Source organism: Mastigoproctus giganteus, chromosome 2 (assembly GCF_048544385.1).
Source record: "Mastigoproctus giganteus isolate SK-2022 chromosome 2, ASM4854438v1, whole genome shotgun sequence".
NCBI classification, from domain to species: domain Eukaryota; kingdom Metazoa; phylum Arthropoda; class Arachnida; order Uropygi; family Thelyphonidae; genus Mastigoproctus; species Mastigoproctus giganteus.
This window is the reverse complement of record NC_143576.1, coordinates 160,512,317-160,538,640: the sequence shown is the minus strand read 5'-3', so window position 1 is coordinate 160,538,640 and position 26,324 is coordinate 160,512,317. Positions and strand designations below refer to the sequence as shown.

At 37.4% G+C, this 26,324-nt stretch overlaps 1 protein-coding gene across 1 annotated transcript in view; it reads left to right on the top strand.

The window, feature by feature from the left end:
* Positions 1-3,328: 3,328 nt before the first annotated feature.
* LOC150089704 (uncharacterized) overlaps positions 3,329-26,324 on the top strand; it is a 364,373-nt gene continuing 341,377 nt past the window's right edge. Inside the window, exon 1 of the mRNA XM_090389606.1 lies at positions 3,329-3,817. Coding sequence (XP_090245732.1) covers positions 3,494-3,817 — 324 coding nt within the window. The 5' untranslated portion in view covers positions 3,329-3,493. The remainder of the gene's footprint in view (positions 3,818-26,324) is intronic.

Below are 26,324 nucleotides of genomic sequence, written 5' to 3'. Positions count from 1 at the left end.
CTCACTTCTAAAGAAACGATTTTTCATCCAGCAAAATAGAAATTTGGTTGGTTGTTGTACGGTTTTAGGCACATCAGAAATTTAGGACACGTTGCGCCGTATATAATATGTTTGGTTTGTAAATTATGTGTGTCTGTTCTTTGGTCGGTTTGTTTTGATGGACAAAAAACCCGAGTTTTTGGGAGAAAAAACCAAGCTTCCTGCATCGAATTACACAACCACGTTTTGAAAAAGAACCATAAAAATTCCTTGCGTCACTGATTGGAACTCAGGTCTTTTCCACCCGGTGTGGGGAGGACGGTGATTTGTGATTTTTCAAACATGATATATTGACGCTTCTTGGCCTTAGCTGCCTAGAAGAAATTCAAGCAAAGAAAAACAATAACGAACAAAAATGTTTTAAGTATAACGCATGAATGTACGAATACAAAGAGAACAGGAAAATAAGAGTTGACACTATAAGTTAAGCAGTTGTTGTATGGCTTACTTTTCGCTTCTTTTAACATGCAGAACATTCTAAAAAAAAGTAGAAATTACAAAAAAAAAAAAAACGGCACTACTACATCGAAACAAATTTTTCATTAATCCTTTCATTGGCCTAATGACCGTGTACTCGCGGGTTGGTTGCTTGGGTGGGTTTTATTGGCGCATTAGCAGTCAGGGGCTTGAACCCTTGTCTGCTCTTTGAGTAATATTATAAATTCATTTCAGTTTGGAAGTCTCCTCAACGATTCATGTTGAGGGAAATGGACCATAATCTGCCATGTTGGTCAGGGCCGGTTGGCAAATCGACCGTATTTAGCAGTCAGGGGCTTGAACCCTTGTCTACTCAAAGAGCAGACAAGGGTTCAAGCCCCTGACTGCTAATGCGCCAATAAAACCCACCCAAGCAACCAACCCGCGAGTACACGGTCATTAGGCCAATGAAAGGATTAATGAAAAATTTGTTTCAATGTAGTAGTGCCGTTTTTTTTTTGTAATTTCAACTTTTTTTTAGAATGTTCTGCATGTTAAAAGAAGCGAAAAGTAAGCCATTTTCCTCCCACACCGTGTGGAAAAGCTTTGGGTTCGAAAGCGAGAGGAACTTTATGGAGCTTTTTCATATGGTGACTGGGTTAGTCGGTATCAGGCGGGAATAGCAAGGTTATTTTCTCTCGGAATCCTGAGTTTTTTAGTCCAGAAAAGCAGGCAAACCAATCGGATAACGTATGCAATTAAAAAATAAAGACATTAACCACGGGGATGGTTGAGTGTCTTCTCGGGTAACTCTAATCTGAAACATTTATTTATTATTGGCCTAATTATTGGTCCAAATAAAATCAATCCTCCATCAGAATGCCTTAGAATCCCCTCTTCCTCATTATACTGTTATTTTCCTTTGGACTAGGTTACAGTTTAGGAATTCTAAGACTGGTGGGGCTTATAATTTGAATGATATTCATCCTATTTCAAATAGCTCATCGAAATAATATGCTCCGTTTGTTTACACTTGTCTCTTCCTCATATTTCTTGTATATTTGACATGGATCAAACCGCAAGCATAAAAGTTTTTATGAGGACATGAACACAACGAAATCTGTAGGATTGGTTGTTTAAAGTAAGTGCAGATGAAATAAAGCCTATGTGTCAATGTGTTGTATCTAAGAGCTGCTGGTATTCTTTTGTTGGTTTGCCTGTTTTGCAAAGTGCAAAAAACTTAATTAAAAAAAAAAAGCCAATACAAGCCTCTTTCGAACCGATTACCTGGACTTAATTTTGTAAACACTTATACCATCTCTTCTTCTCCCAGTGGAACTTGAATCTAAGCCTACTTAACATGAAAGGAAGAACACAGTGGTGAAAACCATTATGTTATGCGAATTTAATGATTTTTCATGAATGGATATACACATATAGGTAGATAGTCTTAGAGCTCTTCAAACACATATTTGAAGTTTAATTTTTAATTTTTAGCATTAAATCTCATTTTATTGTTAAGCTGTCAGGAACAGAATTAGTAGGATATCAATAGAAATTCTGTAAAATATCATTTCTATTTTTGATTATCAGGAATAGAAATCATAAAGTATCTGGCATCATCCAATAAGACAGACTTTAAAGGCCTTTGTGGGGGAGTGGGGAAGAGTGCCGTTTACAATTCAGCCGTTCGTCACCAGTTTTTCCTTCTGCCTAGACAGGCAGCACATCGAGTATAATCACCTTCCTCCTACACCAGGTGGAAATGGATTGAATTCGAATCCCGTGAATTAGGACGCTTTTAGGGTTGTAGCATTTTGGTGGACCAGCTGCTACACAAAATTTTATGTATTTAAAATTTAAGGAATGAGAACATCTACTTCAAATTAATTGTTTGATGTGTTCAGTCACAGAGAATTACAAAAAAATTCTACTTTTAAACATCTAAGAATGTTTTGATAAAGCATTTGTCTTTATATCACTCTAAATTATTTATAGCGTTGCAATAATAAGAGCAGTCCACGAATTATTTATTTATTTATTACATATTTCTTAAATTTTCTTCACATTGCGCTGACAGCTCAAACCTACAGATGAGAAACAAACAAGGGACTTCGCTAAGGTGGGTGTGACCGATTGACATTTTAATGGCATTGTAACTACTGAAAATAGTATGATATATTATACTATATTAAGTTTTTTTATCATAGTAATGTTTTAATCAAATTCTGAAAAAATATTTCAACCTTTGGAGTACCCCAAAACCCCAGGGGCTCGCATCTCGTGAATATGGGCTTGGCACATCCAGGGTCCTGAGCTGGATATCATCATTCTTCTCTTTCTTGTTGATTCCCTTCTACTTCTCTCTCTCTCTCAGGGTAATTCGGAAATTTTTTTTTTTGGCTGGTGCAGCATAAGTCTTAGGCTTCCTTGCACCATATAGCTAATAATAATAATATTGGGTCCTAGTAATGTTTACGCACCTATGTGTAAACATACAACTAATTGCGAAGACATCGATTTCTTTAACCTGACCTTTAACCTCTCATTAACCGCCTTTCTTTAACCTGAGGATCACAATTCAGTTCTTTATTTATTAAATATTTAATTTAAATTTTTTCTGGTAAAATATTGTTTATATAAACAATTAAAAATTTCCGCAGTTAACTTTCATAAAAACTTTCACATAAAAAGGTAAATAATGACTTAAATTACTTGTATTTTCTATATTATTATTATTTAAAAAAATATGATTTTGAAGTAACATTGCGAGAGATGGCGCATCGGTCGATTCCCATTTCGGTCACTTTGATGGTGGTTGCCAACTCAAGTAAGCTGGTAAGTAGGATAACGTGCCAGGGAAGTGCGGCAGACGGGACGGTTATAATAGCATGCATGGGTAAGCTCGGTTGCTTGTTGGAATGCTCCTTTGGGCGTGACTTGTTTTCTGAGCTGCACTTTATTTTACTTCTAAAACAAAGGAAAAAACATATGCTTTTGGATACTGGGTTGAATGTTTTAAAATACTGTATCGACGATGCATCGGTGGAAAGCAAAGCGAACTGACGACCAGCTTGTAACACGTGAAAGTTCAGCGTCGGAATCGGACGGAGAACTACGACCGCCGGCTTTAAAGGTCGATGCAACGTTTTCTGCGAAGCTTTTCTCCAAACCAGCTGCTGTTAGTAATGAAAGTGCCTTTAAGTTAAAAAATGTTGTGTCCAAAGTGAAAGGAAGCGGCGGAAGTATTGAAGATCTTCCTGACGGTGTGTGTTTTAGTCGGGTGTTGAAGATTGGAGCTTCAGAGACTAATGCCTTTGGTTTGAATCGTGGGAATGATTCTTCCATACGAAAGTGTGAGGTGGGTTGTTATGTAATTAATTTTTTCGGGTAATTCTAAAGTCTCTTGTTCATTATATAGCTAGTTTTACTTTTAATCAAGATATATAAGTCCGTTATAAATAAAATTCACCAAATTTTTGTTACGGAGGATCATGTTAGGACATCCGTCTGCAGGCCCCATAGTAAACTTCAGTATGAGGAAGTACTTTTGCTTCATTGGAACATCTTTCGATATGGATTTCTTTTTCTTTTGTTTGTTTTTTATTTCAGGTCAGTTAACACAGAACTTCAACATTACAGCACGTTTTAACTGGCTTCACAATCTATGTACCAAACAAGTAAAAAAGTGTTCATATAAACGTGTCTGATTTTAAATGGTTACAGAGCTATGGCTATTTGAATTTAAAAAAAAAAAAAAAAGCTACGAAGTTTTAAATGGTAAAAAGCAATAAGAAAAAATAAATAAGAATTAGTTGGCACATACCTACTAAAATAGTCATTCATTTTAGGTACGTGTTTGCGTATACCTATTTATTTGTTTTGAATAATTTTTGTCATGTAAAATTCCAAAGCCTTTTTTAAAATTCAAACACCTGTAGCTGTTCATAATCGGATTCTGTCCCTATAATTGTTCTGATGGAATTTAGAAGAATTTAATGTAAATATATGCAATTGGAGATAAATAAGTGAAGACGGATGTACTGGTCAATGCATAGAAGACGTAATAAAGGAAAGTAAGAAAAAGAAGTGAAAATATTTCAAGAAAGTAAAGATCTCAGCATGTTATAACAATCTTTAAAAATACAATAATAACCCACAAATATCAGTATATTAAAAGAAAAATAAAATAAAATAACAGTAATTAAAAGCAAAAAGATATAACGAATTTAAATTAGAAATATATTAAAGGTAATGGTATTAATGAAACTGGGAGGGCAATGATTTATCAGTCTGAAATAGGTCAGAAACAAATAGGAATAAATGTGTTATAATAAGAAAGATTCATATCAAAATAATTAATAGATTATCATAGCTAACTTAGTATTTCATGAAATTACATTAACATAATTACTTTAAACTTATTCCTAGTTTAAATTCAACATATATTTTTGCTTTTAATTATTGTTATTCGCAGTTTGTTTTGTACCTTCATGGGTGGTGGTAGAATCGACGTTCTTTCCCCACCGGGTGGAAAAGGCCTGAGTTCGAGTCCCGTAAATGAGGTGAGGAATCTTTATGGTCCTTTTTCACAACGTGGATGATTTAGTTGGTTTCAGGAGAGAGAGAGAGTAGCATGGTTTTTCCTCCCGGAAACTCGTGTTTTTCCTCCAGCAAACAGAAAATCGACTACAGAACATACGCACTGTCCACGCAATATGTGGACAGTATACACGGAGCAATATGGCCTTAGTCGTTGATGCTCCTACATCAACAGTTTATTTTGCTTTTAGTATACAGTACTAATATTTGCAAGCTATTATTTCATTTTAAGGATTATTATGATATGCTTAGATATTACTTTCTTTACACTTTTCATTTCTTTTCTCCTACTCTATTTATTTTTATTATAGGTCTGACATTATATACAGAATGCCAGATCTAGAATAATAATGTAAAGTAGAATTATTTTGTTCGCCCCTGCACATACTGTACATATTAGATAGTATGAATCAGAGCTGTAATGCTCAATACGTTCTACGTTGATATTAATATTTGTAAAATAATAAGAGGAGTTTACCACAATATAATACGTAGAACACTTCAGTATGATACTCTCCAGAAATTAAAAAGAAAAAATCGAAAAACTTACATTAGAGTAATTGTGTTAAATTGGTTTTTAATTATTTTTTACTCTAATATAATTTTTTCGATTTTTTCGTTTTAATTTCTGAAGAGTATCATACGGAAGTGTTCTACGTACTATATTGAGGTAAACTCCTCTTATTATTTTACGAATACTGTACATATACAATGTTTACATTGTGGGATGAACTTGGTCACTCAAAATATCAAGGATAATCAGTGGCAGTAATTTGCCTGTTCACGGTGATGTTAGGACCTAAAGTATACCAAGATATTGCTGCCTACACCATTGATGATCCTCCTCCATATTTGAAAGTTGGCATAAGGCAATCAGAATGATGAGCTTCCTCTGTCATTCGCCAAACGAAAACTCTCCCTGGTGTTGGAAAAAGTGTGAATTTGAAAATATGAAAAGTTTACCACCAGTAAGTATCCAGTGTTTGTGCTCCTTACACGATTGCATCCTGTTTCTAGCATTACCATCAGTAACGAGTGGTTTGGCAATATCGGCTCTGCCATAAATTTCAGCTTTATAAAGTTGTCGCCGAACTTTATAAAGCTGAAATTTATATTATTTATAAATAATATAAATTTTATATGAATTTTTTTGCTAAAAACTGAATTACTGAGACTTGTATTAAGTTCTGTAGTTATTTTTTAGGCAGTAGTTTTATGTGTTTCGGGCTACAATCTTTTCAATGTCCGCCCGTCTCTTTCAGTCAGCTTCGATTTTCTTCCAGAATTCGTTCTATCAGATTTTATTTTTCATATTTGGTGAATGCAGACATCACTTTCGATTCATTAAACAAATCAGCAGTTTTATTCACTGATGCCCCTGCACCAACAATTTTACCTCTTTGGTTTTCACACAGGTCAGTCATTTTTCTTCATGCACCATTTTATATCACCTCTAAATAAACATCAGTTTTTATCTTTATCTTCTTTTCTTCACAGTACTACCTGCAAGAAACAAACAAACAAAAAAAAATCATCACTGCATGTTCATAAATACGTCGTAAAGTCATTACAAAAACTACTACTCTACTTTAGTAGTAGGTATTTCTATTATATTGTCTACCCCTATATGTATAAAAGAAGATACAGCAGGATTTTTATCTTCAAATTCTCTAAAAACATCTCAAATAGTGTTGAATAATGGAGAGGGAGATTTATAAATTTGGACGAGCGTGAAAGGTAATGGGGAAGTGGTTTTTTATCCTAATATGCAGTCTTATAACCTCACTCACTCATAATTTATATATGGCCTTATTAATCGCTCTGACAAGATATCATGCAGTGGGATTATTACACAGCACGCTCTTGCCGTTAGAGTTTCCAGTTAGAGTTTCTGTAAATCAAACTGGGACTCCTCATTATAACGAGGTATCAGATTATAAAAGTGAAGAATCAAGAGTTTTTGCAAAGTGATAAGGAAAAAATAATTAAAAAAGGAATATTGCAATTATTTTTTACGTTCCTGAAAAGTGCACCTTAACTGAAAAACTAACAACTTATCTGAAGAACAGTAGCAATTGCAAGCAATTATATTAAGTTTAGTGACCAAGAAAAATCTCCATGAGCATTAGAAAATTTCGTTCACAAATACTGCATTGAGCTTCGAGTTCTTCTTTTTTAAGTTTTTATTTTTTTAATAAAATCGAATGTTTTCTGTAAATCAGAAATTGTTCTGCTAATGAATTTATGCTGCTTTCTGGAGGAGCCATAAACGATGATAATTTAGATCTCATTTAAATCTATATAACCTCACTCACTCATAATTTAAATTTAGCCAACTGACTAGTAGATACTGAGCATGAGCAAAAGGAGAAGCACGCCATGCCACAGTAGCTGATAAAATTCACTATTTAGTTTTGCTTTTCTGCTATTTAAATTGATTATTGTAAGACGATATCTATACTTATAGGAAATAAAGATTTTATAAATCCTAATAAATATCATATAGTGGTTAGTGCAGGAAAGCAGCACACTTATTTGAGTAGCTCATGGCTACGGCACGTGACTGTTAAATACAGCTATGATTGTTTTCTTGCCAACATTTAGCTGTAAACTCTTTCTCTGTGGTCCTGCAGAGTACAAACAGAACGGAAAAGCACAAGTACCGTCTAATATATTGTTTGTTTGTAACCAAAGCAAAGACAATCGGTATATGGTATCTAAATTGCTTGTGTGTTCAGTCTCGTGGGTATCACCTCTAAAAATCTCATACTATCCACAGTTAATAGGATCACTGTCCTCCCCACACACCGAGTGTAAAAGACCTAAGTTCGAGTCCCGTCGATAACGGGAGGAATTTTTAATGGACTTTTTCACAACATGGCTGACTGAAGTAGTCGGTCTCAGGCGAGGATAGTATGGTTTTTCTCCCGGAAACTCGGGTTTTTTGTCCAACAAACAAAGTTGACCTCAGATGACACGCGATTTACACAGTATACACGGAGCAATATGGCCTTAGTCGCTGATGCTCCAAAAACCCTACTACAACAACAACATGGGTTCTGTGGTCGATTTGTCAATTTTCTGGATGAAAAACTTCATTTTCCGGGAGAAAAACCAACTAACCCTCTTTTGAGACCTACTAACTCAGCCACTTTTGGAAAACGCTTATTAAAATTCGTCGTGTCATTGATGAGATTCGAACTCAGGCCATTTCCCACCCGTTGTGGGCAGGACGGTGATTGTATCCACTGTGCTGTCCTCGAGGGCATCTCATGTATTATTCCACATTATTGGCCATTGTCGCTATTGGCTAGTCTTCATTTTGAGTTTTTCCGATGTAAGTTCGGATAATTTACATTTCACTGTATTAGGTTCACTTTTTTTTTTTTATGAGTGAACTAGTCTGTTACAATGTACAATATTTATGGAATCGATATCAATCGTGCACGGCAACAAAAAGCACACGGAAAGTGCTAACAGAATTCCAATAATTGGGTTTTTGCTTCAATTAGTCGAACGAAATCAGTTTATTTTCCAAACGATGCGTATATATTGGGGATACGGCTTGATCCTCTTGGTACAATTAACAAAAAACATGTTCTGTGATATAATTTTGGTTAAATTGATATGTCAAATGTTAATCACAAGTAACGAATTGAAGATTGCATGCATTCAACTGTAACAAATAGGTATAAAAGAAACACTGGCAAATCGGGATTGCAACATATAATTAGTACGAAGGGAAGTTCAGCACCAGTATCTGAAGAGTGCTGCACTGCCTTTCCAGAGTGCTGGCCAGTGGAAAAGGCTCCAAAAGAAATATAAACATTGTAGCCAGCTGGTTGTTGGATTTCGTACCAACCCAACGAATTCCATTCATGAGGGGTCAGTGTATCGTGCCTACATTTTGTGGTCGGTTTACATGTTCTGCTGTATGAAAAAAGAAAAGTTTCTGGGGCTAAAATACCACACAACTTTCGCTCGAGACAGATTAACTCGGCCACGTTATGAAAAAAAAAAAAAAAAAAAAAAAAAATCTATACAAGCTCTTCTCGTTTAGAGGGGACTTAAACTCAGGTCTTTAGGTTTAAGTCCACCCCCCCCCCCCAAACGGGACTTAAAAGTGAAAGGATAGAGATCACTCACTGTGCGAGTAGCGAGGGCTCCCTCGCCACCCCAACTGGAAATAATACTTTTCAAATCTAGGGTAGAAACAAAAAAAAAAAAAAGCACACAGACCACTGATTGTTAATCTTTCCAACGCTGCGGACCGCTTTATAATGAAGACAATTTACGCGGACTAATCAATATCTTTTACACCTTTAGATTTATTAAAATTTATGTTGTAACTTGTGTACGGCGATTCCTGAATGTTATTTATTTATTTTATTTTTTTGTTAGCGCATCGGTTCTGTGGCCATAATGCACCGCCCAAAAACTTTCGGAGGTGCATTATGGCCACAGAAGCGCAGGTTCGAATCTAAGCCCAAGGCAGGATTCGAACCCGCGACTTTTGGGTTACCAGGCAGCCACTTTACCCACCTGGCTAGCCCGGTCGGTCCTGAATGTTATAAAAAACAATTAAAATGATCTTAATTTTTGTTATTATAGAAGTTGTTGCTATTTGGAGCATTAGCAACTAAGACCATATTGCTCCGGGGATATGCGGTGGTCATTTCCTGACCTTTCCGCATCCTCCGTATTTGGTGGTCACGGGCTCGAACCACGTCTGATCAAGAAGCGTATGCTACGCACTGCTGCTCCTGCCCACCTGGCTACGGAGGCGCCATTATACAAGTGATCTCAAGTGTAGGCTCTCTAAGCAATTTCCTAGTGTGCCTAGTGGGTAGCGCCGGCTACCCTTTATGTCAACGTAAATTACAAAATACTGATCTATTTCTTTGCAAGTACAGAGGAAGATTTTAAACTTAGGATAAAAAAAAAAATGTGTCACCTAAATTGGATCTTTGAATTCCTTGTCTCTCATTACATCATAAATTTCCGGCTTTATATCAGTAGTATAATTGTTTAATTAACGCTGCTACAAGTGGCCGTCATTGAGACGGTGCTTGAGTTTCGATTCGCAAGTGGTTGTTTGTTTGTTTGTTTAGAATAAACGCCAAAAAGGCCATTTTTTTTCTTTGAGAAAACTCGGTTAAAAAGTCCTAATTTACATTAAATAAAAATAATGCAACCTTTATCGGAGACCCAATAAACCAGAGTATGAAAGTAAGTCCATAAGAATTTCTTCCTTCATCTCGGATTCGAACTGAGGCCTTTTTCCAAACGGTATGAAAGGATAGCGTCGTAACCATTGTGCTATATGTGAGACCTATTGCATCTTGTTTTTCCTGCATCACTGGAACTTGATACAGTGAGTCTACCTATTCTGTCATTGTCAGAAGTACAAATTGTTACAGTAGAGAAATTATACAATATCTCTAAACAGTGATAACTGCTAAGCCCATCAAAATCCACATGCAGATTTGCACAGACGTTTCACTGACCTGCTGGGAAGAAATTAAGAGCTGCACTGAATGAAAATAACGATTGTGCATGAAATGAAAAAGTCAGAATATGAAAAATGCATTCGGTATACACAATACAATTCGTCATTTTATAAAAATGTAAGGTGCATCAGCAACTTAAATGATACATAAATTAAACCCAAAATGCATCAACAACTTAAACTGTATTGCACCATGTGTATTATGTCTGTAGAAGTGTGTTCAAAAGCTATCCTGCATGTCGTAAAAATCCAGAATAACTCAAAGAACTACTTCCTCTGCCTGAGGCCAAATAACTACAGCCCAGTCTAAAATGGAACTCGAAGCAAAATCTCTCTAAATGAGTGACAGGTACCAAAACCACTACGCTGTCATGTTGGGAGAACCAAGGCACAGATATTTTTAATGTTACTCTTTTGAGGAAAAGAGTAGTTTTTGTATTTACAGAGCTCTGTTTTGTGATTCCCTTCACGTACTTGTAATATTTTCTGGATCTCTGAAATTTCACAAAGTGCAAAAGTTTACTTTTGGGAACAAGAAGAAATCGGGGAGACACCTCTGACTGTGACCACAACCATGTTACTCTTGTTCGAAAAATTGTAACGCTTTCCGACTTGTGTTATCGGTGACCATCCTTCAGCACAGTATTTTTCAGACATTCTCTTCGAACTTTTTCCAGTGTCCGCTGTAGAAAATCTTTGTAGAAATGCTAACAGGACAGATTGACTCAGTGAAACAAATACTCGAAATTCGACCTCATCGATATCAAAAAATATCAACTCTTAAAATGCAAATTCTGCTAAGAAATCCTGTTACTCCCAAGCTGGGTACGAATATTATTATTTTACCTGGGAAAGGCAATTCCAGATAAAATAATCAACTTGGAGGTAACACTTTAACAGAGCTGAAGAGAAAAAAGATAGGAGTTGTAATTCAGTGCGAAATTAACTTCTCTCTGCACTCACCCTAATAGCCTTAGTAAGGCTATCAGGATAACGCATGGTATTTCTTGAGTGATATACAGGAATTTTCCCAGTACAAATAAAGGCTTGATTATCTCACCATAAAAGTCAATGGTCACATCTTGAATAGGTCTGTTTACTGTATACTGGTCTGGATGTCGCATTTGAGGAATATATCTACTTGTTTGTAAGAATATAAAGGAGGGTAAGTAATATTAGATTCTATGTAAGAAAATTTAATTTTAGTCAAAGTAGCCAACTATTAGAGCAAATTATGGGCGGTAACTTGTTCCAACAGTTTGGATTTTATGCAAATTTAAGGAGGGCCTAGAATATTGTATTTGGAAGTTGATGAATTACAAATGTCTGAAATGCGTATTTAGTGACCTTGTTGTCAGGATGAAAAATCTTTGGGGGGAACTACACCTCAACCTCAGATTGGTTAGTTCAGCCCAGTGATTAACTGTAAAGGGGCAATTATTCCATTTGACAACAAGAATTGGATTTATGCTTTTCCAGAAGGCTAAGCGTGACGGAGTAGTTATACTATCATAGAGGGCGTTTTTTTTTTTTTTTTTTGTCTAATCAAATATGAAGTCACTTATAAAGCACAGAGTAGTAAGATACTCTGGGTTATAAACAATGTGATCCGAGATAAATTGAATCATGGTGTTTGTTGTTTGTGTAGGCTATTCCTTCTTGAAAGCATTCTATTTTCGGGGATTTGCTGAACCATTTAAACAAGATATCATGAACATTATTCTCTGATAAATTAATGGCAGTGGAGGTATCGCTTGAGTTATCGGTATTAGAGATTCGTGTTTTCGCATATTATACGATTTGTATTTTTAGGAATAAGTTTCTAAATACGTATTTCAAATTAACGTGAATTAATTCTCCACTAGGACTTCTTTTGAGCTATTTTTAGAACTGCGCAAACTGTACTGTGCATATTTAAATAAAAACGATAAGCACTGCACAAATATTTTTATTTGCAATTTAAAACTACAACTGAAATTTAAAAACTTCTGCCAACCGCGCGAAGACAGCTTAATGTGATTATCATGCGATCAGCAGCGCATTCTCATAATTGCCTGCATCCGCCCATGTTATTCAAACATCAGAATTCATGAAATTTAAGCACTCTGCAGTTCTAAGATATTCTAACCATTTTTGTCTTAACTTGAAATTCATTACTTTTGTACGTATGACATGTCAAAACAAATATTAAACAATTTTAATATAATTACAATCATACTCTAATTATATTAGTACAGTATTAGTAATGGTCATATGGTGCAAAGAAGCCTAAGGCTTATGCTGCACCAGCCAAAAAAAAAAAAGAAAAAGAAAAAAAAAAGTGTAAATCAATAATAATAAAATAATTAATTAATAAATAATAAAAGAAAAGGAAATAGACAACTGATGCATTTCCCTTCTCCCGTAGATACCTATCCGGCTGACCTTTGAATTTCCCCAAACTGGCAACCTCTACCACCCATAATTCAAAATGTTTGTTGTAAAACGTTCTTGTGAACATTATATATCCATAAGATAATCCCGAACTTAGCCTAGCCTTGTTACATTATTTTAATGATGTAATTAAAAAATTTGACTCAATGGTGACTTTATTTCTTCGTTATCAATGGCAGTCGGCAGTCTCTCACGGGGTGCTTCATCAACTGACACATCTCCTGATTTAAGTGTTTTGAACCATACAATAAGTACATGACTGTGCATGTACTTACTGTAACTTGGGGTGTTGAACTAACGTTTAGGTGCTGCTCTACATAAGACATAACACAACACAACTCATTGTAACTTCTCCAAATGCCAGCATATCTTACGGGCTGCTTGTGTAGCGTTTGTGCCCAAGTTATACTCGTAACGAAACATGCTAGAATAATTATAACTTAGGCAGCCATCTTTTCGTCACTTTTCTCTTCATGCTAGACATCAACTGATCAATGCCACTTGCACTTTCGAAGTGCATCGCTGGATAATTACCATCCAGAAAGGCGTCAACATAATTTTTGGCAACCTCTGAAAAACCTCTATTAACCTCTGAAAAATTCAAACTTTTTTTTTTTTTTTTTTTGGTCGCCTGACACTATCGAAGATATTGAGGCTTATACATTTAAACTAACACGTTGCTGCCAATATCAGCTTAATTTCTTTTGTTCTTTTACAGTTATGTGTGTAATTTTTCGTACAGCATTTTAAACAGACGATGCATCCAAAACTGACCAGCAATTCAATTTCTGGCTATTAAAGGGCTATGGTCACAAAAATTCACAGCAGCGTTTTGAGTGCGTAGATGATGATTGCGACTCAAAATCCGCTGTTGTAGAGTGGTCAAAGGATTTTAAGAAGAAGAGTGGATGCACGATTTCCTCAGTTTAGGTCAGCCCCTCCACGCGAAATCCATTGGGCCACGCAATAACAGACACATAGCGATTGGATCACTTTCACCACTGCCGAAAATCAGAACGAGGCGTGTCCACACCATAGTTCATGATCTCGGACAATTCATGGTTACCATAAAGCAACTCATTGGATTCCAAGGTTACTTACTTGAAGAGCACAAGAACTTACTAATGAGACTGTTGTTCAACTACTTGTTACGCTATCACGAAGAGGATTATGAATAGGATTGTGGCAGGAGATGAGCCTTAGTGCCATCTCGTTTAACCAAAATTCCGGTTGCAATGGACATATCCTCCGTCTCTAAGAGCAAAAAAAAAAAATATTAGTCCTAGATGATCTTTTGCTATTAGACTCTAAAGAATCTGATACGAACATAGACGCGGAATAGTATGCTAAAACTTTGAACCTCGCAAATCTAAATAATGTCTCGTTCGTTAGCATCTGATGCTAACGAACGAGATAATGACAGATGGAATCGGCCTGTTTCATGATAAAACGCGCGTACATTGGCATTTCTCAACTTTGCCAACCCGATTCAGGCCTTGCTTCAAAACATGGGCTGGAAGGCATTCGCCCATCTTGAGTAGTTCGTATTTCTCATCATGTGTATTACAGTACTTGGAAAAAAAACTTTAAAGGGGAGCAGTATTAGTAAGGCCAAATAGTGCAATGAAGTGGACTTTTTCTGAATTATCCAAAAATAAAATAAAATAAATAAATAAAAATAAATTAAAAGAGTAGTTTCAATTCTGATGCTTAAGTGGAAACAGCCGTCGAAGAATAGTTCCAGATGGTCCAAAAATATTTTGAATAAAGGATATATAGCTATTGAAGCAGACGCATGATTAAATGATAAAAGTGACTTTTGAAATTTTTTCAAAAAAAAAAAAAAGTTTAAAAAAAATCACATTTTACATTTTTTTTTTTATCAAGGTAGGTGGATATATTCCCTGTCTGGCACCGTCACTGGTAGACACCACTAACGAATTGGTTGGAATGTACTGAGAAACGTCTGATTTCCATTTGTGAAGAAACTGAAAATAAACATATTTAGTTGTCCGAATTAATGTTTTTCAGTCATTGCAGTTTGTTACATGTGAATATTCCTCCATTGTTAGTGTCATCATTCAAGGGTTGGTTTCAGAACTAAGCATCGTGATTTACAGAAACACCACCCGTGGAACAATTTCCTGTTATTCCATGAAGCATTATTGTTAGCTTCCACGGAAAAGTGAGAAGCAAATAGGAACTGCCGGGTTTTGTCCTGCTTCAGTAAATCCTTTTATTCGCTACTGATGTCTTGTAAAAAAATCCTTTTAGTAAGGTCACTGAAGTAAAGCATGGTTAGTAAATACTTAGAAAAAAAATAATGAGTCAGAAATGCCACTAGAAGATTTTTCTCATTTTGTTTTTACTTCCAGATTAGTTTTCTTCTTCTGGATTACCGTGCTTTATTTCATTCTATTTCAAAAGAAAACTCATGCTAAAACTAATAATTATTATAACACAAATTGTTCGAATTGTCCAATGAAAAGTTGTTATCCATTTTTAACATAATTTCTAAAAACAGAATGTTATAAATCAGTGTGTGTCATCTGTCTCTCCGAATAACTTTTTCAATCTGATCTGAAGAGAAGACGACAACCAGATTTGTGAGAGGTGCTAATCGTCCATATGAAGAACGTTTTAAAAAGCGCGGACTGCCAAGCTTGGGAACTAGACATCTTGAGGGGGGGGGGAAAGGCTGATAGAGGTATCTAAGGCCCTGAAGGGAGTTAGTAAAATGAACGAGGGCAGTATAGTTTCACCGGCAGAAGGGAGAAGAATCAGGAGGCAAAAATACAGAATTATGGGTATTAATAGAAGGTTGGATCTCATGACGTTTACTTTTGGGCAGTGTGTTGCAGATCATTGAAATGAATTGCCTGCCACATTGGTTAAAAAGCAGGGAAGAACTAAATAGGCATTAGGTAACCCGAATATTATTGAAACCCAACATTTGATAATAGATGATAGAACAATCCTTGTTCACTCCCTTGGGTGCCATTTCCAAAACTCTGAAAATAGTTCGTTTAACTGTCCAGTTATGATATCGTAAGTTTATTTTTTTTTTTCAATTCCATTTGACAGACTCCAATTAAACTTAAGAACATGGAACCTAAGATGTGGTGAGCGAAGTTACTTATAAGACCTGTAGGACGTATTTTGCGAAGAATATTTTATCATTTATGATGTTTCATGTTAACAGCAATAATAATTCCCACCATTTACTAGTTTGCGTTAAGAGTATCAGAATGGATAGTCCGCGGACAACTCGAAGAAGGGGGGGGGGGGAGTGGCTCCGTACACAAAGGAAGGAAAGTCTCAAAACTTATTGTTAAATATACGCATTTTATTCATTGTTGCAGGTGGAAAGATAGATTAGAACGCCGAAATTCAACGGGAGATCAATGAATAGGAGTTCATGGAGTAAAGAATACTTGAAAAATGTATTACATAATGCATTTTTCATATAAAGATGCCTATAAAAGCATTATATAAGCAATCCGTAGCTGAAAACTGTAAAGAAGAGAATAATAGACCTATGAATAAATGGACTGAAGTAATGCTAAACAATTTATTATCACCACTGGCTAATGCTAGCAGTAGGAGTACAGCTGGAAAAGAAACGCTCTAAAAAGTGGTCCTGGCTTCACTTTTTAGGACTTGGAAAAAAAAAAAAAAAAATCAGTGGATTGTGAAAGTCAGTTTTCATCTAGGGAAGTAAAAGAAAATCTGCTTTATTAGAGCTAAAATTTCAGAATTTCATCCAAACCCTTTCTCTGAATTTGCAGCAGTTACTTCAAATGAGAGAGAGAGAGAGAGAGAGAATGTCCATCATTTATAAAGAGACATTTGCAGTTACTTGAGTCAAATGATGCACTTAAAAGTGCTGACGAGCACATGAGGAATGTGCCAATACTGAATCAGATGATCTTTATTATCACAGAGGTTATTTCATTGCCAAAAAGAAATATTTAAAATAAATGTCCCTATAGTACTATGGGCAATCTCATGTGCTCTTTGCCAATAAACAAAAATGTTACTGTTAGCATTTTATCACTCAAAATATCAATTTATTTTGTTCCATTTTCTGTTTGAATTTGTAATACTTCAAAGCTACATGACATCTATGTGCTTTTTAATAAATATATTTTTAATGAATAATGTTGGTGTTTGTTTAAGTGTCCGGGGCTACCCAGTTCTCTCTTATTCTGGCGTGGGTATTTGAGGTATTTCAGTACACTGTCTTGAAGCAAGATTTTAGCAACTTAAATAAATAAGACCACACTTGTGGAATTCGTGCTTGCTACCTAATAAAAACCAAATTTATTGTACATGGAGAGGAGAGGAGAGGAGAGGAGCGGGATCCTCGGCTATATTAAATGTTATTTTAATCTAAATGCGCCCTTTGTCCTCAGAACAGCCTGGATTTGTCGTGGCATGGGTTCAACGAGTTGTCCAATAGGGATGTTGGTTCATATTAACTCAATTGTTTCCTACATTTTTTGCAAATTGGATAGTGGCAAATCTCTACTCTGAAGGGTTTATTCGAACTTATCTCACAGATGTTCAATCGGATTGAGATCTGGTGAATGGGAAGGCCACTGCAATAGGCTAAATTCACATGGCGCATTATCCTGTTGGAAGAACCTATTCGCAGATACCATTTGTATGTGTGGTCGTGTCAAATGGCACCAGGGGATTTCTCCATCTCCGCGTTGCTTTCTTTGTAGGTGTGCCAGTTCACTGGAAAGGCTAAAAGTGTGTGGATCTTGTAAGTATAGTGTTGGGTATCGGTGCTCCTCTGGCCATTTAGCTGCTGGACCCCTGCTGAGGCCCAACGTTGCCCGCACTCAGCCCCGTGGAGACAGACCAGGTACCCAGCAGTTTTAAATATTTACTCTGGCAGGTCCTGCCACCCAATTTCCTGAGATTTCAGTGGCTAGGACCTATAAAAAAAAAAAAAAAAATGGGCAATCGCTGGATAAAATGGATGCCGAAAGATTCATATCAACGCAGTTAGATTTGTACTTATCAATTTTGATAGTTGTGTGGGGTTTTAAGCTGTTTAAGCAGAGCAAGGGAGGAGACTGAAGGCTGGGCAGAAAAGAAAGAAATATGGGTTTAATAGGGAAGGCGACCCCAATTTGGCAGTGGTGCATGCCCGTGCCCCACCAGAGGGAAAGGAGGTCTTTCCCTCCCCCGCCAGGGCGTGTGGAAGGAAAGGCGACGCTGCATTTGTCTAGTCCAGTGTAGTTGTCTTTTTCATGATGGCTTCATTCCTGGAGTAGAGCTCAGTCCAGTGGGTGTGACAAGTCTTGTTACGTGACTACAGTGTCTCTGCTGACTTGTTGGGTCTGACTTACCACAACACGCACCGGTCCAGGTCCCCACCAAGTGTGGTTTTGTCTCTTTCTTCTTCCTTCGTAACATGGCCTTATAGTGTCAGTCCGGTGTCCATTTCTTGTGGGGGTGTTTGTCCCATCTTTGGTCATTGAGTCTTCGTGTTGTACTTGACTTGATATGTCTCCGCTATCTATCATTTTAGCCTGGGGTTTTTCAGTTTGGTCTACCTTGGTAGATGGCTATTAACGTCTTCCTTCTGGAGAAGAGCTCTTGTGCATAGTGGCTGAGGGCTGTGAACTCCTTGGCGTGTCTAGTAGGTGATGTCCTCATTGTTCAGTACGTATTGGATCCTTGTGATTAGGAGGCTTCTATGGTCTTCATACAACTCATACGTATGCATAATATGCTGCTATGTTTCCTGTTCTCCGCAGGTACAGCCAGAGTCTTCTGTGATGCCCAGTGCGTTCAGTTTGGTTTTGAATGGCCCATGGCCCGTGAGTAGGAAGGTTGTGTTTAGTCCCAGGTACAGCCACGCTGAGGCCTTTGGGTTTAGTTTGTTGACGCACGGGATGAATTTGCGTGTTATCGTTCCCTTGCTGGTTTCGCTCCACCTGTTTTTCCATATCTGTGTCAAGTGATCTACTATTCTTTGTTTTTTTCCTCTTCCAATTGTTGGTAATGTCGATGTAAAGTCATTTATCGTGGTCGGCCTTCCCTTGGATAGATGATACCTAAGCCCGCAGTGGGTCACTCCAGGTCCAGAGGTAGGATCCCCTCCCAGGACCTGCAGTGCACTTGTGCTCACTGTACGACACGCCCTTGTTATTGTGAGCAGAATGTTTCGTTTAATTGTCTACATTAATCTTCTGTTTACTGCAGTACCCGTTTTCACATACCATACGGGAGACTCGTAAGTGATAACCGGGATAAAGACTGCTTTATAGTACAGGGATAGGATCCTCCTGTTTAGTCCCCAATCCCTGCGCGTAACTCTGGCCACCAATGCCGCATATTTTCTGAGTTTATCTTTTAGGTACATAACGTGTGGCTTGAAGGATAAATTTCGATCGAGGATGATTCCAAGGTGTTTAATCTGATTTGACAGTTTTATTAGTTTTCCCGCTATCTTGATTTGCCGTGGCCTCTCAAATTTAAGTTGACCTTGAGTAGTACTGAGTAGTAACTTCTAGTACTGAGTCTGTCTTGTCGGGTTAAATTTTGAGAGTACGGAGCATGGCCCAGTCCTGTAGGATTCGAATGGCTTGGTTTGCATGTGCCTCCAATCCGGATCCTGAGCCCGCCGCAACCATCAGCACCAAGCCGTCCGTGAAGGCTTGAGCCTCGACTTTGCCCAGGTCCATGGTGAGTAGTTCATTGAATATCATGTTCCACAAGAGCGGCCCTAGGACGGATCCCTGAGGGCAGCCCCTGCGGACTGGCCTGTTTAAGCTTCGGAAGGGTGTCACTACCTGTACCCGTCTGTCTGTGAGGTAAGCTTTGATGCTTTGTATAAATTCATTGGTACTTTCGCTGCCCTGAGCCTGGCCAGGACGCTCAGCCACCAAAGGGTGTCGAACGCCCCGGCAAAGTCCACCGCTATAACGAGAAAGTATTTCTTAGTGCATTGAGCTGTTTTTGCGACCAGGCTCTGGATGGCTTCAATTGCCGATGATCCTGGTGTGAATCCATAGTGCTTGGATGTGTTTAGATTTGCTTTGTGGTAAGGCTGTTGTAACTTCTTGTGCAGTAGTTTCTCATGTAGTTTGCTTAATTGAGAGCAGAGCTATTGGTCGATAAGAATTCGGTAATTCCTAGGGTTTGGTTGAGTTCCTGGGTATCAGCTTTAGATCGGCTGTTCTCCATCTAGATGGGAACTGGCCTGTCCTTAGGCAGCAGTTGAATAGTCAAAGTAGAAGTTCTTGGATGTTTTCTGTGGCTTTTTTTTTTTTTTGGTCATCTGTGGTTCTATTAGATCCGGGCCGGGGCATTTTTTGTTCCTTGTTCTTGCCACAGCTTTGTGCAATGAAAGGGGTTTTGTGGGGGTTGTAAATTTAGTGTTATTTTTTTGTATCTTCTTTTTTGTATTATATTATATTTATTTATATTATTTATTATATATATATATATCTCCTTATAAAACCCTCCCACTTTAACACCTGACTTGATTGATCTCAGAAAATCCCAGACTCACGGGGACCCCAATTATATTAGGTATTCTTCCACTGGACTGGCTGAGTTTCGGAATGACAGACACACACACATGAATGTAGAATATAACATTGTTTATTGACATAACATATATAAGAAGACTTGCAATAACATTTATCTGAATACAATATTTAGTTGGAGACTTGTTATCATACTAACGTTTAAATGTGTATATAATGTGATATCAAATCAATCATTTCACCAACAATTATCCAATTGTAATACATTTTCTTATATATTTTAACATTGTGTCTCTTCATGTTCTACATAGGCTTCGATGGGTCATGGTATTCACTTCACACAATCCCTCTCTCTCTACTCCTAAACATCAGTATAAATGAACTACCAACTATCAGCCTATGAGTTGGCTAACAAAGTCATTAAGGGTTCGTTTTCAAAAATTGTAAGGAAAATACATTTATTCAATCAAACATTTCCTTATAGCCAGGTTAACAGTCAACATTAATCAACCAAATTAAATAGTACCCTTCCAATCAATTAATCCACAACTCCTTAATAGCCTACCTGTTTAATCAATTCCTACTTCAATCAGATATATTCACCATAATTCAACATTCACAATAATTCAAAATTCAACTTTTAACTCTACACTAGTTAGGAAACCTTTACCCAATCGCTAACAATTCTTAATTACTTAATAGGTCATTTCTTTCTATCAAACGTTAATACAGAACTTCACTTCCAATTATATACTACTTACACCTTAATTACATTACTCTTATGCCACCCTCTAGTCTGATTATCCTTTCTTTATGTATTACATTAGTACAGTACACTTATATATATATATTTATCACTTAGACATCCTTCCATAACTATATAGCATTCTCCTATAGTCCTTCCCTTACAAATTTAGGTTCATTTATTCTCAGAAAACTTCCTAACACTTACGTGATTTTCTGGGCTTTTCTCCTTGCTCGGTTTACGTTCCTGTCTGTCTTAGGCGTGGACTGGAATGCAGAAGGTCGTCCATCCGGGGATCACGGTAGTCTTTCTGATGTTTCCCTACCGGGTACTACGCGGCTGGATTTAATTCAAGATCCTATATTCTTTCCTAGCCTGCATTTTTTCCGTGGACTGAGGTGCTTTCCGAGTAGGCCAGTTGCTCGACAGCTCATTTGATTAAACTTTACCTCTAGAATTCTCTGAGTGTGTTTCTCCTTTCTCCCTCCATGCTGCTTCAATATCTACAAGTGAACATTCCTTCCTACTCTAGTCTTACCTAGAGTTCTTATCACAATTCTCCCGCTACTATTTCCATCTCCCCAGGACTGCAGCCACCACCCAACTTAGACCACGACTCTTTTCGAATCCCCCACAAAAACTCTTCGAATCTCCCCAGTATCAATTTTTCAGACCCTTCTCTACGTTCTCTCAAAAATCCCTCCGCTTTCTTCCTGGCCAATCGTTGACTTCCACATCCTTTCCTCCGTGATTCTTATTCGTCTCCTTTCATTTCCGTGGGCGTGTTTTTTCATCCTTTATGTCCGAACTTCCGTTGGACTAGAAATTACGAGATCATTCTAGAAGGTAAAACGTAAGTTCCGGTCAACTAAGAAAGTTTCAGGCCTTCTTTGTGACCTCACAATCACATCCATTACTACGTCGCCCACACCTGCTAGAGTCGCACCGTGAAATTTTTAAGAGGGCCACTCCCGCACTCAGTGCCCTTTCTATAGAGTATATGCTCCTGTCTTAAGTGGGATTTGTTTCAGTCTATTACTTTTATGTACTCGCTTAAGGAATCCTTTACAACCGAGATATAACTAACTGGGAGTGTCTGGAATAACCTTCAAATTCCAGTGTTTCCTAACCCATGATATTTGAGCTGAAAACTAACTATTTACACTACAATTAATTCTCCCAATATTTAACAAAACCTTATTAAATTATTGTAAGGATGGGTCCTTACAGTTTCATTTGATGTGTCGTATATTCCTCGTTTGCCTAGCAAATTGCCTGCTGGTCTTCCGTTAGTAGTTCGGGCGGGTCTTGTATTATGGCATTTAGTATGTTTGTAACTGATTCCTCCCAGGTTATGGTTAGGTCTCCCTGCAGCGTTTTTGTTGCAGTTGTCACTTCTCCCCTGGGTACTTTATTTGTGGTTATTTTGTGTACCACTCCCCGGGGTAGTTGTTTCCTGTTATTTGGACGGGTCTTTCCCAGGATGTCCTCTTATTCTTTTTTTTATTGTCTCTGATTTGCCTATATTGTTGTCGTAGTTCCGCTACTTCGTCAGTGGACCATGTTGCTCGAGCTCTCTGGTACTGTTTTCGCTTGTTTAGCACCTGTCTCCTGAGTCTCTGGAGCTTCGGGGTTCACCAGGGCATGGCCTCGGATGTGGGGATTTCCTCTTCATGTCTGCTTTGGCGGCACTGGTGATATAGTGGGTTATTTAATGCTGTAGCTGCTCCGGATTTTCGCTTCCGCTGCCGCTTTTCTGTACGGCCAGTTTCTCCAAATATTGTTGTTCTCTGGTGAGGAGGTTTTCTCGGAATATGCCCCAGTTTATGTCCCCTTACACTATATCCATCTGCGACTGTCCCAGTCGCAGATGGATATTATGCTTGGTAAAAAAAAAGTCCAGTAGAGATAGCCTGTGGCGTCCAAACCCTTTTCGGGGCGATTTAATGTGTGCCCCAAAAACACTCCCCATACCTTTTTCACTTCCTGCATAGTTGATACGTAATAGGTTATGGACTAAAAAAAACTAAACTATTATATTTAGGCCATCCGAATAATTAAATTCATCTGCCATGCTGTGTCTTTGTCTGTTAATTGCGTGTGTTCTATGGTCGATTTGTCTGTTTGCTAGACGAAAAACCCCAGTTTCTGGGGGAAAGACCTTGCTATCTATGCCTGAGACCGAAACGACTAACTCAGCCACGGAGTGAAAAAAGCCCATTAAAGTTCCTCGCGTCATCGACATGATTCAAACCCGGGCTTTTTCCACTCGGTGTGGGGAGGACGGTGACGATACCACTGTGCTACTGCGCAGACAGTAAGTTATGGACTCGTGGACTCCATGGATGGAGTCAATGGATTCATGCTGTTTTCGCGTATTCTGGTCCTACTATCATGGTGAAACAGCCAGGATTCGCCAGACAAGGCAACGTTTTTCCAATTCTCCACTGTTGATGCCCACTGCAATTTCCATTCCTCCACCGTACCTTCTTGTTAATTTGTGACAATGGTCGTCGGCTGAAATACCCGACGAAAACATGGGTTGCGACGTTAAGAATTCTGAAATGCCTCTTTATATTTACTACTGTTGTATTTTATTTATTTGTTATTTATTTTCTTTTGACTAACAGTAGCCTTTCTGTTACCTTGTACAAGTCTTGTCAGCCTTATTTGGCCTCTAGCATGAACGATCTGATTCTGATCACAGAATCGTTGTTGGTTTGTTTATTGGACCAATCTCGATATTTCTGAGACACAGTTGTATGTGAAAACCATAGAAGGATTGCGGCTTTCGAGATACTCATACCAGCGCGTCTGTCATGAGTCTGATTACCATGCCAGGTTATTTAAAAATTTAAAGTCATTTAAATTTTTCGTCTTGCCATTCTCGCACTGAATTTGCATCCCTACGTATCTGCCCCTGTTTCATATCACATATACGAACGTGTGATGCTGTTATTACTGAAGGAGCGTTCTTTTTTTATGGCAAGGGTAGGTGTACAATAAAATATATAAATTTCCGTTTATACAGTGTCCAGAAGAGTTTACATTCCACTGTCTTTTATTTTATTGCAGCCGGTATATCAGCGCAACATAAGAATGGGGTTGTGCATTTTTTGCGATGACTTACAAACCCGGTCTTGTATTTTTCTGTCTGCTTACGTTAAACTAAAACTACAGCCAGCCCTTGAGAGACAATGGGGTGTGGAATGGTAAAAATGCAGTTGATTGAAAATGTGTAACATGACGTCATGTAGATCGCTGTCACCTTCAGAAGGGCGTGTCTTCTGTTACTACGTTCTCTTATAAAGGTGTATGCTGCGCAAAAATCTCTGCGAACACACCCTTCAGTTTGGAGACCTTGATTTCTACAACAATGCTTGCCACACACACATTATTATTTCCAGTACTCTACAGTTTATAAAGAACTGAGAAGTCAACTCAGACTTGCTCCCTCTGTCTGCATTGATTTCTAGTCGCTTGCTGAAAAGAATTTTTAATAATTGGGAAAAATTATTGAAGTTATGACAAACTGAACAATAATAATAAAAATTTATTGGCGTATTACATTTAAAGAGTTTTCCTTGCAGAGAGTGATACACTTAGTGGATAATTTATTAGGAAAATTCAATTGACATTGACCTCTCTTTATCACTCGGTATGTCTTTCTCTCCCCCATCTCTCTGTTGCAATAAAAAGGGTATTGCAGAAGGAACGCTCCGAAGATAATTTAGTAAAAGGCAATTTATACGATATCAAATTTCAGAAATTTTAGAATATGCCAATTAGTTGAAATTTAGCGGTGCCCAGAAGATAGCACCAGGTCCAAATTAAGTGAAATATCACTAAAAACGGAGACGAAAACCAACTACAATACTTCACCAACAAAACGTAAAGAAATAAAATAGACTAACCATTATGTCCATCTCGATGGAGAACCACAAGGCCAATAATGGTCAGGGAATCGAAATGCATTTCGAACATTAGACAAATCCATGCATTCGTCAAACCTGTACACCGATCGAACCGCAAATGTAATGGATTTGAAAAATGGTGGCCCTTATGTAGTAAAAAATTATAATAGAAGAGATACTAGCGCTCACTTTCCTAAATTATCTTAGGAGTGCGCCTTCTGCAATACCCCTTATCTTGATTCCCCTCCCCGTTTTTTTTTTTTTATGTATGGGTTTATTTTTACTGCACTGGTTTGCCATTCTACTGGCATTTACTCTACTAATTTTCTTTCTATTCTATTTTTTCTGCTTTTCTGTTTTCTTATATATTTAGTTAAAGTTTCCAATTTATTTTCCTTGGTCATTAGTGAGACAATATGTTAATGCTGCGCTTACACTGCTATCTATATCCTAATTTTTTTCTCTATATATTCTAATTTAACAGTGACTTTGTCACTGGTATGGTGTTGCCGTGTGAGTGATTGGAGCTGTTCTATTATAATTTCTCACTGCATAAGTGAGAAAATTCAAATCGTTGAAAGCATTCAAATCCATTGTATTTGCAGTTCGATTGGTGTATCGGTTCGACAATGTATGGATTTGTCTAACGTTCGAAATACAGTACAGTGATTCCCTGACCATTATTGGCCTTGTGGTCCTCTGTTGAGATGGGCATTATAGTCAGTCTATTTATTGATTTTCATTTTGTTGGTCAAGCGTTGTAGTTTGTTTTCGTCTTCGTTTTTAGTAATATTTCACATTTCACATAATTTTGACCTGGTGCTATCTAAATTTCAACTTATTGGCATATTCTAAAATTTCTGTTCTTTGGTATTGTATAAATTGAGCTTTCCTAAATTATCTTAGAAGCGTTCCTTCTGCAATACCCTTTATCTTGATCCCTCCCCCTTTTTTTTCATTATGTATGGGTTTATTATTACTTTTCGCTGTGCTGGTTTGCCACGCTAAATGGCATTTGTTTCATTTATTTTTATTTTAAAAAATATATATACGTATATACCGGGATTGCCAAGTAACAAGATGAGTACTTTAATAATAACTTAATTGCCACAGCATCCATACATGTGTTTTGTGTCTGCTATAAAGATAACATT